At 36.0% G+C, this 17,796-nt stretch overlaps 2 protein-coding genes and 1 long non-coding RNA gene across 4 annotated transcripts in view; 1 reads left to right on the top strand and 2 right to left on the bottom strand.

Moving 5' to 3' along the window:
• LOC307169983 overlaps nucleotides 1–17,796 on the bottom strand; it is a 553,579-nt gene that overhangs the window by 190,518 nt on the left and 345,265 nt on the right. The gene's annotated exons all lie outside the window — the stretch shown is intronic.
• LOC307169921 (uncharacterized protein) overlaps nucleotides 1–17,796 on the top strand; it is a 181,525-nt gene that overhangs the window by 48,230 nt on the left and 115,499 nt on the right. The window lies entirely within an intron of this gene.
• LOC307169952 (uncharacterized protein) lies at nucleotides 7,900–12,591 on the bottom strand. Of its 2 annotated transcripts, XM_079890839.1 has the most exons (6): nucleotides 12,499–12,591; nucleotides 11,814–12,134; nucleotides 11,177–11,467; nucleotides 10,963–11,079; nucleotides 10,476–10,549; nucleotides 7,900–8,916 (listed from the first exon to the last, which is right to left on the bottom strand). In XM_079890839.1, the coding sequence occupies exons 1-6, from the start codon at nucleotides 12,545–12,547 to the stop codon at nucleotides 8,872–8,874; spliced, it is 897 nt and encodes a 298-aa protein (XP_079746965.1). In that variant the 5' UTR covers nucleotides 12,548–12,591; the 3' UTR covers nucleotides 7,900–8,871. The 2 variants fall into 2 exon arrangements, with proteins under 2 accessions (XP_079746965.1, XP_079746966.1); XM_079890840.1 differs by lacking the exon at nucleotides 10,476–10,549 and having other exon boundaries at nucleotides 12,499–12,566.

Raw genomic sequence — 17,796 nt, forward strand, 5'->3', positions numbered from 1 at the left:
AGGCTCAGATCCAGCAAGAGTTGATCTAATATCACCATTGTGTTCTTGATCAAACTCTGAATCTCAGGAACTTGCTTAATCCTTTTCATCCTCAATGGGACATAAGGCCGCTATCATCTGCTTCCACCTATCTCTCTCTATCCATGACCACATGGTGTGCCTCACCCCAGGTGAGGGGCATTTCTGCCAGCTCTGATGTCACTGTCCACCTCCAGGTGGTCTTTGGTCTTCTCTTACGAGGTGGTGTCCATCTTTCGGGATGTGGTGTTAATACACTACTACTACTCGGACTGTACCTTGTCTTAGGTGTAGTAGCTTGCGTGTCTCTGCGACCCCAAAGGCTGTATTGGTGGGAGCAATCGCTTCCAGCAGGTTCAACCATACCGGGAAGGCTTTGTGGGTAGAGTCCTGACAAAAACAGTCCACACGCCCTCCACGTGGGGCTAACAACTCAGTTTAATAGGCTAGGCTACTTCTGTATATCAGCCTGTATATCAAAGTAAAGCGCTGTAATGTGAACTGTCAGTGTGATAGAAATAAAATCCGAAATGGACCACCCATAGGAATAGGCCTACACTATAGCCTATTTATGTTTAAGTTGACACTACGTTGTGCCATTTAATTTTGCCATTCATAAATAAGTGTTTTGACATGTCTATCTGAGTGGCACTATCCACGGTACTGGGAGGGGGATTTAATTCTTGAATGTTTTTTTCATTTTGCATGATCACAGTTCATATGTGTGGGGAAAGATAAGCTATTAGAGTAAAAATATTGTGTTGGGCTACTTCATGAGTTAATAAGAAAAAAGATTTTACAATTCCTGCAAATGCATGATGAAGTTCATGTTCTCATGATTTATTTTTATGAATAAAAATGTTTCAAAACATCCCCCCCTCAGTTTTTTTTTTTCCCCACAAATTGCACCCTGGTAATAAAGGTCATAAGATGTAAGGGATAATGTGCATCCAGCCTGTTACTTATGTTATAATCCATTATACAAAACAATATTCCTGTGAACAAGATGAGTAGTCATTTTTACCACACGCGCTATGTGGACGCAAGATGGCGCCAGTCACCTATTAACGTTTTTCTTACACAGTGTTGTCATAACGACAGTAGTTACTAGTTATCAGAAAGTATCAAACCTCGGAAGGTTTTGTCAATAGAAAATTGCAGCCATGATGAGTGCAATACTTTAACATGCGCTATAAGTAATATAATATATAATATTATTAACATCTCTATATCTCTCTCATGGATACACACACTAAGAGAGAGAAAAGCTATTTTTTTCTTCATATGATTAATGCTATTAAAACGTGTTTGTTTGTCATGATATTTTTGAGTTGATCAGAAGTAACTAAGCTAACATTGAATCATTTATAGATGGATCACTGTGCAATGTGGTTTTTACTCAATAAGGACTAAACTTTCACCTTTAACATTTTAGGTTTTTAACCTAACCAACAGTTCAACTCAGTCCATGGCAATATGAACACAGGAGCCCAATCAACTAATTTTAAACGCTTTTTTATTTATTTTGTGTAGTAGGCTACTCATATCAGATGTCGCAGGCTGTTACATGAATGGACACTAGATGGCGCTCTTGTAAAGTATACCGTATACTCTGAAGAAGATCCCATGTAAACTCTCATTAGGGTATTATTAGTAGACTTTTATGGTTAGTAGAATAAGTTGACGTACTACTTGCAAAGTTACTTATAGTCATATATAGTCTCTGAATATATTAGACAGTCTGCTACTCTACTGAGAGTTAATTAGTCGATATGTTGCAAAGTAACATAGTAAAATGGACAACTAGATTAAATGTAACCAAAAATAAAGTAGGCTCAAAATACAAAAGGCTATGCAAAAAATCAGAGGTGGACAGTAACAAAGTACATTTACTTGAGTACTGTACTTAAGTACACTTTTTGAGTATCTGTACTTGAGTATTCTTTTTTCTGGAAACTTTTTACTTTAACTTCACTACATTTTAAAGACAAATATCAAGGTGATGATACACAGGGCAACTTTTTGAGCAATGTTGCAGAGCAATGTTGCCGTCTACGGGCAACCAGATGAGACACAGGGCCCACAACCGATCTAAATTTTCCAGATAGAAATGTATTGCCCATTTTCAATGGGAAAGTGCCCAAGCAACAATCGCTCGGCAAGATTGCCCAGCAACATTGCTCAAAAAGTTGCCCCGTGTATCATCACCTTCACACGTTTTACTCCACTACATTTCTGTCAAGGTCCTTGAGTAGAAAGTAGTAACGTTAGTCAGGGCCAGGGGATGATTTTGGTTGGAAATTAAATTTGGGTTGACGCCAAAACCCGACTGATGTTGGTTTCTGACGTCATCCCGATTTTCATTTTCAACCTCAATACGTCTGTCCAACGTTGGAGATTAATGTCAATCTGGCGTCGGATTCTGACATCAACCTGATTTTCAATTTCAACGTTGGGTTTGGTCTTCTAAATGCGAATTTTGTCATTGTTTTGGAGCACACTAGCTTGTACTCTTTGAAGAAGATCCGGATGTCAACTCTCATTAGGGTATTAGTAGAATAAGTTGACAATTGCAAAGTTACTTACAGTCACATGTAGTGTTACAGATATTAGCGGATATTAGAAAGTCTACTACTCTACTGAGAGTTAGTTAGTTGAGGTGTTGCAAAGTGGACCACTGAGACTAAGTGTAACCAAATAAAGTAGACTCAAAATACAAAAGGCTTTACAATAATTACTAGTTGCCCACTAGAAGTGTGTGTTGGTGTTTCAGGGCCTTCAGTCATAAGAACTCCTGAAGAACTATCATATTTTCCTTTTCTTTGAAAGATGCAATAAAAATCGAAAATATGTATCCACGATTTCCAAGCAGGGAAAAGCAGGACGAATGGCACAGTCGAGCACCTGGTTGAAGAAGCTCACCCTGTAGTTCAGTTTTGTGTCCATGAATGATATGACATCTCCATCATAAAAAAAAAAGGAGAAAAAAAGTTTGACTTTTTCGCTGTCAAACTTTGCAGGAAAGACTACATCTGTTTCCATCTAATCGGCTAACTTGCACTGGGCAGTCAAAATTACTATCAGTGCAGTACTCTGCAAATAATTGTTTTGTTGCGTTCATCTGTTCTGTTGCATGTGGAAAGCTAATGTTCATTATTTGCAGCATCTTGCTGGTAATATTTACAGTACTGCACAAGAATGGATATGTTTTGATTTGATCGCAATGCCTCTCGATTTACATCTGGTTCTGACAACACAATCGCCTGTCAGGATGTCATCTTCTGCTACTGATAGAAGGGTGTCAGAAATCTAGATGTTGTCAGATAGGTTTGAGGTCATACATTCTGGTTTCACATCTTTTACTTCTAAGCTTAACTGTAAGGCCAATCTCACCTATCTGCTGTTTCTACTCCTGCCAGCGAGGAGTGGAAGCAAAGGAAAAGTTGTAGACCACTTGAAAAGAATTACGTACAATGTTGCATAATTCACAACTAAGTGAAGTGAGTGAGCACTGCATGGGATATTGAACACCCTTGGATTTACTGTAGGCCCTCTGTCCTGCACTCTCTTTTGGACACCACTGTGTTTCTCCCGCATATTGACCCCGTTGTCTTATCCTTGACTCCTTAACCATTTTATCAATCCCTAGCTCACCCAGTTTCATGCCAGCACCCATAAATGTGTTAAATGCTCAAATTCTAAAAAATGCTCCTAATCAACACACTACTTTCCAGTGCTAATTCCAGTGCTAATCCACGTTAGCTAATGTGCAACTGTAATGACCCCCTGAAAATCTTCTGTTCCCACTGTGTTTTGGAAAAATCATGCCTTTGGTTTGATCTGGCCCTCAGTGTCTTTAAGTCCAGGTTTTATTACTGCTGGCCATTTGGAATTATGATATATTTCCTCACCTACTAGTAAAATTACTCCGTGCTGTTCCTGTCCCTCATCAGATAGTTGTGGCTGTCTCCCTCCAGTACTTTACTAGCAATGTTCATACCTTCACTGTCATTAGCATGGTTGCTAAAGCTAAAGCTAAAGCCTACACTTAAAAAAAGAGTCACTTTGTTTCTGCAGTTCTTGTTCTCTTAAAAGTCATGCAATCATGTCCGATAAGTTTTATTTGTTTTAATGACATTTTTGTATGTACTTTAGAGTCGTTCATATGTAGACTAACTGAAGTCACTCTAAGGGTGCGTTTACACGACCACGATATGGTTATCCTTTGAGTTTTCCGCATACAGACAACACCATTGTCAAAACGATCCTCATTCACACGCATCTGCGGAAAAGAGTAAAAACGCTGTATTCTGCTGCCAGGCTATTACATGGTGATGAAAAACTAAAGACTGTACACGTAATAAGCATGTGCATGACATCATCGTCTTCAGAGATTCACGTTTTTGTTGTTTACACAAATACCGTTTTTGCAAGTTTTTGAAAAAGTTGCGTTTTCAGGCACTCAAAACGCCGTTGTCGTGTACATGAACGGCCAAAACGTTTTTCGTTGAAAATGGTGGTGTGAACAGCCACTAAAACTGGGGTCGGGCGGGAGTGGCCCTACTGGGTAGAATGAATTAAATTAAATTTAGGTACAGATTTAGGTACTTAAACACTAGCAGAGTTAATGTCAAGATTGGTTCATTTAGATGATGTGAACACTGTTTTTCCGAACTTACCCAAGTCAGCATAAAAAAAGGTACAGTTTGTGTGAAGTGATCAGTTCATGATCCAGCACAGTTCGCTGCTGATATGAACTCAATCTTACAAAATCAGCTGGCAGAGAGAATGTGTCTCATTTATGCTTGGCTTCAGTGGAAATGTACTCCCACGATCTTTAGGACATTAGCAGTACATTTTTGCGGCATATAGACGCAAGTGAATTCTCACTCCGAGCTGAACTCATACGTTGGCAGCCCTGGTTTTTATCATAAAACTATGTAAAATAACTGCTACAACCAATGGAGCAAAACAAATCAATTTGCTAATGCTAACTAACTTCTTCACAGGCTACACAGCATAGTTACTAACCTAAACCAATGTCCCTTTCAAGGAAAGTCTGTGTACTCGGCAGCCATTTGCATTGCCTCAGTGTGGTTATAGAGGGGTGCAGGGATGACACATTTTCTGTAGGCCAAAACCCAGAAGCGAGTTAGCATTTTAGCACTTCCGGTTCTATCGTCCCGAAGTCAAGTGTTTTTTGGTTAAATGCTGTCCGTAAAGGCAGGTCGAGAGACGTGACTGCTGCTCTGCAGAGCGCTGTGGTGACTGTGATAAAGTGGGTCGGAGAGGGGTCTCGGGTCTATATGTGCATGTGTCTGATGTGTGTTATCTGTCTGCACGTCGTCAGTTTCCTCTCTGCTCCGCAAGGTTTTTTCAGTGTGTGAGAAAATGGACTTGTGGCGTGAGAAGTCTCAATTGCATGAGTCTCACTCTGAATGCATAAGAGTTGCGGGCTGGCTCTGGTGACTGTGCAAACATGAAAAACAAGTAATCGGAGCTCTTTTTACACAGTGCCAAAAGCTACTGAAAATATAAGCAAAACGAATAGCTGCAATTCACAGAAATTACTGAAACATGCCTGAAACTGTTAAAATTGCCTAAACTTTTTTTATTGGTTTGGTTGATAGCAAAAATAAGTAACTCCTTATACTTATCATGGTCATTTAAAAAAAAAAAAAAAAAAAAAAAAAAATTATATATATATATATATATATATATATATATATATATATATATATATACACACACACACACACTGTATATATCTATATGCATATATGCATATATACATACATATACATATACATATATATATATATATATATATATATATATATATATATATATATAGTACACTGTAAAAAATATTTTCATGATTTGTTATCACAACTTTTAATCTTTTGTCAAATCAACTTAAATAATTAATGTGGTTCAGATAACATATTTTGAGGTTCTATTTATTAAACCATAATATTTTGTCAAATCAACTTAGATAATGTGGTTCACATAACATATATTTTGAGTTTCTATTTATTAAACCAATCTCTTTGTTGCATTAACTCAATTTTTTCATTTAAATGAACTCAAAATTTTAAGGCAACCCAGGTAACTTACATTTTTAAGTTAAACCTTTAACTTAAAAATGTAAGTTACCTGGTTGCCTTAAAATTTTGAGCTCATTGAAATTAAATAAATGAGTTAATGCAACAAAGAGATTGGTTGATTTGACAAAAGATTAAAAGTTGTGATAACAAATCATGAAAATGTTTTTTACAGTGTATATATATATATATATATATATATATATATATATATGAAGAGTTCAGATGCAAAAACCTCTAAATGCCATCTGAAATTTCCTCCTAGAATGATCATTTTTATGAAGCTTGTATTTTTAAGTTCAGTAATTTCACTTAAATGGCAATGAAAATTACCTATTAATTGCCATTTAAGTGAAATTATTGAACTTATATATATGAGCTTGATAAAAATGATCATTCTAGAAGAAAATTTCAGATGGCATTTAGAGGTTTTTGCATCTGAACTCTTCATATATATACATACTAACAATAATATTAACTTCATCATCAATGCTTTTGGTGCATTTTTTTAGTTTACATTTTATTCAAAACGTGGCCATATTTCTACTAAAATACACTCAGTTCAAAAAGTCAATAAGAATTTTTGTTTTTAAAAGAATTTTTACAAATTTGACATCTGAAAAATAACACAGAGGAGGCTTAAAACAGCAAATATTATTTTGTTTAATTTAAATTTTTTAGCAGTTAACATACATTATCGATCAAATCAGTACCAAAATGGGATGTCCTCATTCAACTAAACACAAATGCACATACTAAGGAACACAGTGATTTTTGGTAGTTAATGTTGTTTTATGAATTATCATCTGACTGTGGAGGAGTCCATGGGGGGCGAAGGCCTATATCATTGAAATGGATGTGCAGGATATTTTCACGTCACTTGGCTTTACAATCAGCCTGCATGTTTTAAGTAATTTAAATTATGTAAATGATAACTTGCAATGAATATGGAAAGCCTATTTCCAGCCTTATCTACTGTAAACTTCCTCACTATACAGGGGCTGTGTCCAAAACCTTTTTATTTTTGAAGGCAGCATAGATATATCCTTCACTGCCTTTGATATCCCACAATCCTGTGCTTTCCATTGAGCTAAAAATTAAAGATGGCATCACAAAGTTGCGGTTGGAGGTCAGTTTGTGTGTAAATGTAAGTTTTTCACCAAAGTTTTCCACTTATGTCATTTCTTGCGTGAAATTACTATAGTATTAATTAAATATTCGCTTAGTTCTCACCAAAGCTCTCTATATTTTGCTGTCGATCATGAAACTATCACACTGCCTCAGAACTCTGTCCGAAATCAGTTTTGTTTGGTGCCTGTGTACACAAACGCTGCCTGCAAAGTCATTGCCTGATGCAACAAGTCACTGCCTAAGCTTTCAGACGCAGCCAATGAATTATCAGGAAAAAATTGGGTCTTGCCGATACTGTGTTTGTTAGTCGCACGGGTATATTTGTCGCAATAGCCAACAATACATTGTATGGGTCAAAATGATAGATTTTTCTTTTATGTATCCCAATAATCATTAGGATATTAAGTAAAGATCATGATCCATGAAGATATTTAGTAAATTTCCTAACGTAAATATATAAACATTTATTTTCTCAATGTTTACATTTTTTGCACCCTCAGATTCCAGATTTTCAAATACTTGTATCTTGGCCAAATATTTTCATATCATAACAAACCATACATCAATGGAAAGCTTATTTATTCAGTATATTATATATATATATATATATATATATATATATATATATAATTTTTTATTTTTTTTTATGACCCAATTGACTGGTTTTGTTGTCTAGCGTCACATATGTGCATTTTTCAAGAAACATAAATATATTATTTTTGGTGCCAAATCAGGTGCTGGTGCCACTGGTCTCAAATGTTATTCTGGAGCCCTGTTTATATTTATATATAAAAACGGTGTGAGAGATCAAGGATAGTTCTTCTTCTTCTTAAAAAAAAAAAAAAAAAGTCCTCTTACTAGAGCTAAAAATAAGTACGGAAACTCGCAGAGCTTATCTGCAGGATCACAGCATGAATGAGATCATGGAGACATATACCCTGACCTTTATCATCAATCTAAGAATTTCACAGATACAAAGTAAAATCGCGCAATAATATCACTGTTTGATCTGAGTGAATCTTTTATCTGTCAGATTCAGTATTTTGTTTTAAAACCTTTGTCTATAGCAGATGTCAGATGGTTTCATGTGAGCAGCAATGGAAAAATTCAACCGCATTCTGTTCACTCAGACACGCTATTCACACCTCCAAGACACACACACACAAACACAAGCGTCCGGCAGTAGATACGTGCTCATGCTCAAGATGCTCGGCTACACAACCACATCTCTGTACCTATAACGGCAAGGTTCACTCCTTTTACAAGTTTTGCATATGTGCATCTACACTTTGCACATACACACATGGTCTCTTAAGCTTTTAAGAGTTGAACATGACAACGCTCCAATGGTCCATATGATTTAGATAATTTGTATTGCAAGGCATATTCGTTTATAGGAGAGCATTTAATTGATCAATCTTTAGTTTTTACGTATCGCACTATCAAACCCTTCAGGATGATCCTGCTGCATGTCCGGGTTGGATTTCCTCATGAAACATGATGATTCTCACAATCCCAAAACTCATACTGACTCAGAGTCTGAGGTCGTTGCAGGAGATTCAGAGTGAAAGCGATGACACGGCAGCTGATCTGATGGGAAAATAATGAAGATTGATGATCATACGGCAATAGCTGCATACTCCACATCCTCCTCTTCAACATTCTGTAAAAAAACACAAACAAGAGATGATAATAATGAAAAACAAAGAAACGTGTCCCTCTTAGAAAGACCATATAGTCAGACAGATTCCTTGTTGTAAGCATGTGATTTTTATTACTTTATATGAATATACACTGTTTTGAAGTAATGCCAAATTGGAAACTAAAACATGATTTTGCTGTTACAAGATTTAATCTAGATGTCGGCAAAAAAAGATGCAGCCGTTGTGTTATAAAGCGGATTTGGCAATCATATGATGTAAAAAGCGTATTTTCTTGTTTACTGTTGTGCAAACCATCAAAAAAGATGCATTCTTATGACTTTCATTTCCTGAATGCTTCAGTTTCCTGTCAGACGGTTTAACATTGTGAGTTTCTGGTAAAACAAACTCTGTCCACTGCTCAAATCAAAGACAATGTTCAATCCAGACACATGCACAAGACCCCTAGTGCCATGTTGGCTTCTGACTAAACAAGTGCCCTTTTTGCAAGATTTCAATTTATATTTAATTGCATTTAAGTTCTAATTTTGCGTGACCGCACAAGTCTTTTCTGCAATGAAGAGGCAAAGTCCTCACAGTCCCTTAAATTTGCAAAATATAATTTAATTGTTTAAATTTATGTAATATTTTGTTTTTTTTTATGGGGGGGTTTAAGGTACTAAATTATCTTTATGGAATAGTTATGATCATTTATTCCCTGTTAATCACTTTTTGAGCATAATTCTTTAAAGCACAGACTTAAGTTTGGTCACTTAGCAGAATATTGCTAAAGTGAAACAGGTTAAAAAAGTGAAACTAAAAAAAGTTTTAGAAGTTTAAGTTTATTGTTATGAAAAAAATAACGTTTTTTTTATAATTTTATTTGAAATATATATTTTCCAAAACATGTTTTACTGTAAAATTGTGAGAAAATCAAAATCATAAATCTAAACAAGTTGTGTTTTTTGTAAAAAAAAAAAAAAAAAAAAATAGCTTTCAGTAATATTTGGCCACAGTTCCAAAAGTTTCCACTAGATGAAATCCACTTCCCATTCGTTTCCAATGCGCTAATTTTTGACACAGGAACAATACAAGTGTGAATATTTTTTTCAGGACCATTTAACATTTTCAAATCATGTCTTTTTTTTTTTTTTTTTTCATGTGTATGTGTGTGTGTTCACATAGCAAGTGGCAAAATCTTTACCAAGTTATACCATTCTGATGAAGTAAAAACAATTCCGTCAAAAATGACCGAACAGCAGCAGAGGGTTAGGATCATTGAACAAACTATTTTTTAAATGTATATCATATTCACTGACTGAAAGTTGAAGTATTGATAGTAAGGTTTAGAGGTCCAGAACTCTTTCAGTCTTTCTCATGTGCTTGCAAAAATATATTACTTTGGCTTTTTTTGGAACTACGTTCTTGGTCAGAGCAGATATTTTGTGCATTTCTGGTACTGAATAATGATATGTTATTCATAAATATCTGATATAGTTCTGTTGTGTGAGTGATAGATCAGAAATGATACAGATACTTAAATGATACAGACTCATGACATAAATTGAACACATAATCTTACCAATGTATGTGCGTTTCTTTTGTGGAATGTTGGATGAGCGTAAGTGATCTTTCTGTTAAGAGTCTGAACTGTTTCTACAACAACAATAATAGATGCATTAAAACCACAAAACACAGACTTAGCTATATCTGACTCTTTAAGACATTATTAGAGCTGTCAGCTAAAGTACTTCCAGGAAGGTTTTGATTGCCAAATATTATTTTTAAAGGTCCTAACAGCAAAAGAACAGCAAAAGAACCAAAACCCACCAATGCAATGACCAAGCCAATACATATAATAAACAATAGGATAAAAAAATTCTAACTATTGCATGTTTTCCCCCACTAAATTACCTTTTATGGAAATCTCTCTCTTTGACACATACTGTACTGAAACATGCACTCGCACACAAACTTTCCACCGTTGCCCCGCAATTTACTTTTCGATAATATATTTTTCAACTGAAAACCCTGCATGTCAATTCTCACTAGTAGAAAGTAACACTTGCCTACTTGATCAGTTGTTCTGCATTTCTTGTAGATGCACAAGATACCAACGACTGCAGCAACAATCACCAGAGATCCAGCAGAGATCAGGACGATGTAAAATAAGGGTAGGCCTTGATCTGTAATGGACAAAATGGAAGTGAATGTGTCTGATCTACAACAGAAGACAGAGATCAGGTCAGTAAACACACACATCTATCATCAGAGCTGTGGTACCTGCACATGTGTGACAGAGTGTGTTGATGTCCAGATGTGTGGTCTGGTTGCTGATGGGATTGTTCAGCACACAGCTGTAGGTGTTTTTATCCTGATATTCCACCTCCAGAGGTAGAGAGAGACTGATGCTGAGATCACACACACTGATGCTGGACAATACACTGATTCCTGCGTACCAGGAGAGAGTCGCATCACACACATTCAACACTGATGAACACACTAATGAACAATTTGATGATGATGAAGAACAGTGTGAAGAGTTACTGATGATGACAGGAACAGGCAGACGAGCTGAAAAAAATGACAGAATAAACAGAAATATGAAACAATCTATGCAACAATCAGTGAGTTGAATGTGTGTATATACGGTCTGTCATTTTAAACAATAAAATTATCCGATTCAATATGTGAAAATATAACAATATTTGAAATGCAACACAAATGTGACCCTGGACCACAAAACCAGTCACATGGGTCATTTTTTTTTTTAAATTGAGATTTATACATACATAAATTATACAACAATAAAAATCAATAATTTTGACCGATACAATGTATTGTTGGCTATTGCTACAAATACACCTGTGTGACTGATGACTGTTTTTTTTATCCAGGGTCACAAATGATCTCTACTCACCATAGACAGAAACACTGAATGTTTTTGATGATCGTTTTGCTCCCTTTATCTCTAATTTATAATCTCCAGTATGTTCAGTTGAGGTGTTTGTGATGGTCAGAGATCCAGTTTGATCGTCCAGCTTCAGTCTGTCTCTGAATCTCCCATCAGGAACATCATCATATGTGGAGAAGATTTGATTCTCTTTGCTGATTTTAGCTATCAGAGACTTTTCAGCTCCATATTTCCACAGTATGTCATCATCTTCATGTATTACAGTAACATTAGAGTTTAGAGTGACAGAATCTCCCTCCATCACTGACACTGAATCACCAAACACACCTGATGAACAAACAGATTTACACAGATTAATGTTTCCGATGGTTTCCTGAATCCTGAAATCATCTGTAGTTTTTATCATTTACACGTGAACTGAAGAATATTCACAACAGCAGCAGAAACACAAAATGAAAGGTGAGATATAAGCGAACCTTTGATCTAAAATCAGTGTGTAAAGTCACACACAAAGTCCATTATTTTTTAAGACCATTCCAGACCTGGACATTTCAGTGTACAGAGTAGATCTCACAATATTCAAGATATATTCAAGATTCGTTTGATACAGCAAATATGAAAATAGTCAAGTAAGCAGCAGCTTTATTACTCCAGAAAGAAATTAAACCATAAGCATATTTGTATAACTCACCAATCAGACTCGACCAGCTCAAACAGAACAAAACAAACGTGTGAAACATTTTCTTCAGTAGTTCAGTGTGTGATGAAACTATCTGCTATAAACACTCAGTCTATATGTGTGAATCCTCCCACGACACAGTTTGACCCTCCTAGTTTCACACGTTGTATTTGCACATGATATGTTATAGTTTACCTGGCCTTTATTAAGACTTTAACTGTTTTAATGGGTAAAAACATTCTTTATTTTTATCAATCAACAAACTTTTTGTAAGATTGTTGCCTGACTTTGTTAAATGGCTAAATAGAAAAATGTTGTGTGAATTGTGTATAATCTACATGTCATGATGGAATAGTGTATCTCTAGTGATTTTAAAATGGTTGATGGTTGTATATTTATTCAGTTCTCAATTTTAGTGAAGGGAAAAACCAAAGTAAAAAGTTAAAACCATGTATATGGTCTCACATTACGAGTTTTACTGACATTCATCTTCTGAGTGAAAGTGAAACCTGCTGCGGCCGGTGTTCTTCAGAGATGTGGTTTGATCTGGTGGGTCTACAAACATCTTGTGTGTGGGCATTCAGTGCAAGTGTGTTTAGTTTGTAGGTCAGGGTCCTTCCTTCCTTCTACTATGAACAGCTTTTGAAAGACCCCCTGTGGTGAATAGCAAGTTTTTTTGTGTTGTATATATGTGGTGTTTTTAATATGCTTTAAGACAAACCATGTGCAAATTCATAGGTCAACACCATTGCTGAGTAATGTCACAAACATGTGACCAGTCCTGTCAACGTGGGTGGTCAGGGATTTTCCTATCACTCCTATCATGCTCTGTGGGCTTTTCGTCACAGTGAGCACAAATATACCTTTAAGAAGGGAAAGGAAAAATATAGTGGGTGAATTATGTATATGATATATACTATGATGTTATGATGAACTATATGCTTTTCTCCACCAACTTTCTATATGTTTAAAGCATTTCTAAGGTTGTTGATATTTAGAAGACAGCTCTCTGACTCTGAGATTAAGAAAGGGTGTAGTTATATTTTGTTTTATCTTCAATGACTTTTAGGTTATGTTTACACGACAACGATGTACTAAACACAGAAAAGTTTTTTCTTTGCGTTTTTTTACCTACAGACAGCAATGCTGTCAAAACGATCCTCATTCACACAAATCCACAAAATCGGCTAAAATGCTATATTCTGCTTCCAGGCCAGTAGATGGCGCTGTCACTTTGTAAAGAAACACTATGGGCCTATCTGCTTGCTAAGTCCAGGTCCAAACGCTCTGCCCCCAGAAAACAACAAATGGTGGCTTATATACACTCACAACGATGCAACACTACAGTGATTCATCTTTTATAAATCGTTAAAATATTCGTGTCTGGGCCAATGCGAGCATGGAGACTGTAGTGTACACCGCAATTTGTAAATTGTTAACTTAAATGTGTAATATGATTAAAAAATATCGAGGGATAAAAATATTGAGGGATAAAGGGATACAATTATTGAGTGCAGGGGAACTTTAAGTCTTTTTAATCTATGTAAAAAAAAAGAAAAATAAATAAGGGCTGTCTGAACTGCAAAAAAAAAAAAACATTTGCTCCCTAAAAAGTCCCACAATGCACCGTGATAACCAGGAAGCATTGATGCACTCTATGTTCCCTTAACGGAAGTTCTGAAGCGTGAAACATGAATCACGTGAGCCAACTCACTACACATAACAACAAGCGATAGATGTTTTTAAAAATTCGAACTATTATTTAATTACATTTCATCATAATCATACATCACTGGACAGGACTGAGCATAATGTCTGAGTAGGTAGTACATTTGAATTTACTTATGCCGAGTTCACACTGCACGATTTTAGCTCAGATTTTCACTCGCCGACAGATTTTGCGAAAGCGCCGTCAAATGCCAGAAATCAGATGCAAGCTGTGCTTGTTCACAGGAGTGACAATCACGCAGTGTGAACTATCAAAGACGCGATCTGAGAGAATCAGCGATGCGTTGTCGACGCCCGTGAGATATTTGGCATGTTAAATATCTGGACCTGTCTGCGTTTAAAAAAAAAAGTTGTTAAAAAGTACACTCTATATGAATATGGGTAGTATGCAGAGGTGGGCACAAATACATCAAAAACTATTTTGTTACAAACTACAAATACTGGCTCATGAAATGTAACAAAATAAAATACAAAATACTAATGTGAAAAATGTATTTAAATAAAATACAAGTAATTAGTATTTTGAAAATACAAAAATACTCCCACAATAATCTTAAGTCTTTTTTATTATTATTACTGAAAGGCAATAACACAAATATGAGCAATGTGTAAATTCAAAATGGCGAAGTAGCAAAATAAAAAAGGGGGAAAAAAACAGACCGAGAATTTGTTACAAAATCAAAATTCCATTTTAATCATAATATATATCATTAATCATATTAATCATAATATGTGTTGGTTTGTTTTACACACAAGACTAACTGCCCTGATCGCGTATGCCTTTTCCATAGTAGAATCGCGCTGCGTGCGCAATTATTGAAAAACAATAGGATTGATGTAGCCTGACTTCGTCATACTCATATTCTAGGCAGAATGTGAGTCTGATACTGCTCCATAGGACTTTGATTATGAGGCGTGTCTTAACCGAACCAGGAAAAAAACAAACTCTGCACTCAATTGGATAGACCTACAACCAATCAGAGCAACGCAGTAAGTGACATGTATGTTGAGCGACGTATAGTTGTCAACAGAGCTCAACTGCACACACGCAGGAAGACGTAGTAAAGTAATGAGTAAAGTAATAATAAAGCACTCCATGAGTGCGACCAAAGGAGAAACCACAATGACCACAGGGTTTTCATTGCGTCCCATCTTTATAGCGACCATCGGAGTCAGCTGATAAATTAAACTTTTGCCGAATCCCGTAGGAAGGACGGCAAACACATATTTCTGATCGACAAATGCCTTGATTGCGGTTCTCTGTTCGTCTTTTAAAATGAATGCGCTGTCGATTTCTTTTATAACAGACGCGAAGGCGGAATCTAAACATCTCAATTCTCCTGCTGCAGTCGTCTTTGTTGAAAACCTTTGGTGACGTGGGTGATTACGTAACCGCAGATCATCTGTCCATCATCGATTAAAGCCGCCCTGGCAATTTGATTGGCTCGGCCTTCTGGGAGCCGCGTATAATTACTCCTCAACGGATCGAGTCCAGACCGAACTTCCCGACCAAAAAATGTTGTGGGCGGGGTTCGGGCTGGAACCCAGGCTAGGATTGGTGATTATTTTATACAAAATCCGACGGAATATCAATATTTCTCATATGTAATACGTTTAAAAACGTGTAAAACCTGCAGATGGATGTTATATTGTGAACACTTGCTTAGCATGGAGATTTCAGTGGAGCTACGAAAGACGTGCTGTTTCATAATAGGTATGATGTCCTTTAATGAATGACAACACAGTGCATTGATCTCATGAGGCACAATTATTTTCTCTATAATGCTGTTCAGTGTGCAATATGTGTGTGTGTGTGTAGACTGTATATTTTTCACAAAACACTTTACCTTAAAGGGATAGTAAGTTCACCCAAAAAGGAAAATTCTGTCATCATTTACTTATCCGTATGTTGTCCCAAACCTGTATGAGTTTCTTTCTTCTGTTGAAATAAAAAGAAGATATTTTGAAGAATGTTGGTAACCAGATAGTTGACAGAAGCCATTGACTTCCATAGTAGGAAAAAAAAATTATAGAAGTCAATGGCTAGGCTACTGTCAACTGTTTGATTACAGACATTCTTCAAAATATCTTTTTTTGTGTTCAGCAGAAGGAAACTCATACAGGTTTGGGACAATAAAAGGGTGACAAAAGCTTTATTTTTGGGTGAACTATCCCTTTAATGCCGTTTTAAGAGGAGCAGCGCCACTTCTTCTCCTGTGTTCAAAACATAGACTGTAAAAAAATATGGACGTAGTGTTCGTGACGTCACCCGTATGGGTTCAAAACCCATTCAATTCTTGGAGGGAGCCTGGTCTACAGGGTGTCACGTGATTTTTGTGCATCTAACCTGGACATTGCCATTGGCAACATCAGACCGAAAATATGGCAAAATCATTTACTATGGTGATAAGCATATGGTGATTTTTCTTAAGTATTTAAGTATTTGAAATACTCTAAATACACTCCCTCAAAATATTTTGTTACAAACTACATTTTATTTCTTCCACACCTGCAAAATACAAATTACAAAATACACTAAAGTAATTAAATACGTATTTAAAATACATTTAATTGAAATACTGCCCATGTCTGGTAGTATGAATGAAATTCGGACATAGGCTACTACATCCGCCATGTTGTTACTGTCATGTGACCAACCAGTGTGAGCCTTGAAAGTGGGAACATTGCAGTCTAAGGGGATCAGATTCAGAAAGCTCTCGGATTTCATCAAAAATATCTTACTTTGTGTTCCGAAGATGAACGAAGATCTTAAGGGGTTTAGAACGACATGAGGGTGAGTAATTAATGACAGAATTTTCATTTTTGGGTGAACTAACCCTTTAACATTCTGGGCCGGTGTAGCAGTCGATTCTGTTCCCTTCCGGAATTCCTGTTCCCTTTACGCAATCATACTACAAATCATGCGTAGTTGCCGCGTTACCATCAGGTTACCATACGTAACGTCAGAATTGATACGACAAGAAGCACAACTGGATGTACGGGAAGCCAAAAGGTTAAAAAAGTACTATTTTGCAATAAAAAAAAGTTATTAAAGTGAGTTTTTCCTGCTCTGTCATTTCAATCTAGCTTTTTTTTTTTTTTTTGTTATATTCAGATTTGAACCGTTATTAGCGATTTCAATGTAATGTTTATTAAGGCTTTGATTAGTAGCCTAATACTCGTCTAGCAGAAGACTATTTGAACCACAATTACTTCACAATTTATGTCACTATCATTTATGTCACATTTTATAAAATAAATAGGCTACTTGTTTTGAAAGATTGATTTTCGAGTAGGTTTAACCAAAGGGAAAATAAAGGGGAAAAAATAAACTCCAAAAACAATGGTTTCATATTTAGTTATTTATTACAAGAAGCACATTTGTGTTCATCTTCCGTGGATGGATTGCCAACACACTTTAAGTGGAACCATCGCCCACAGTCATCACAGGCAATCTATAAAAAAAAAATATAAGATTAACAATTTTAAAAAAGGGGTTTAAAGCATTGGTCCATTCATGATTACTTTTGAGTATGCTACACCAACCAAAAATGCTTAACCATATTTACCCAAAGAACATCT

This window comes from Squalius cephalus (assembly GCF_949319135.1).
Source record: "Squalius cephalus genome assembly, chromosome: 13".
NCBI lineage: Eukaryota > Metazoa > Chordata > Actinopteri > Cypriniformes > Leuciscidae > Squalius > Squalius cephalus.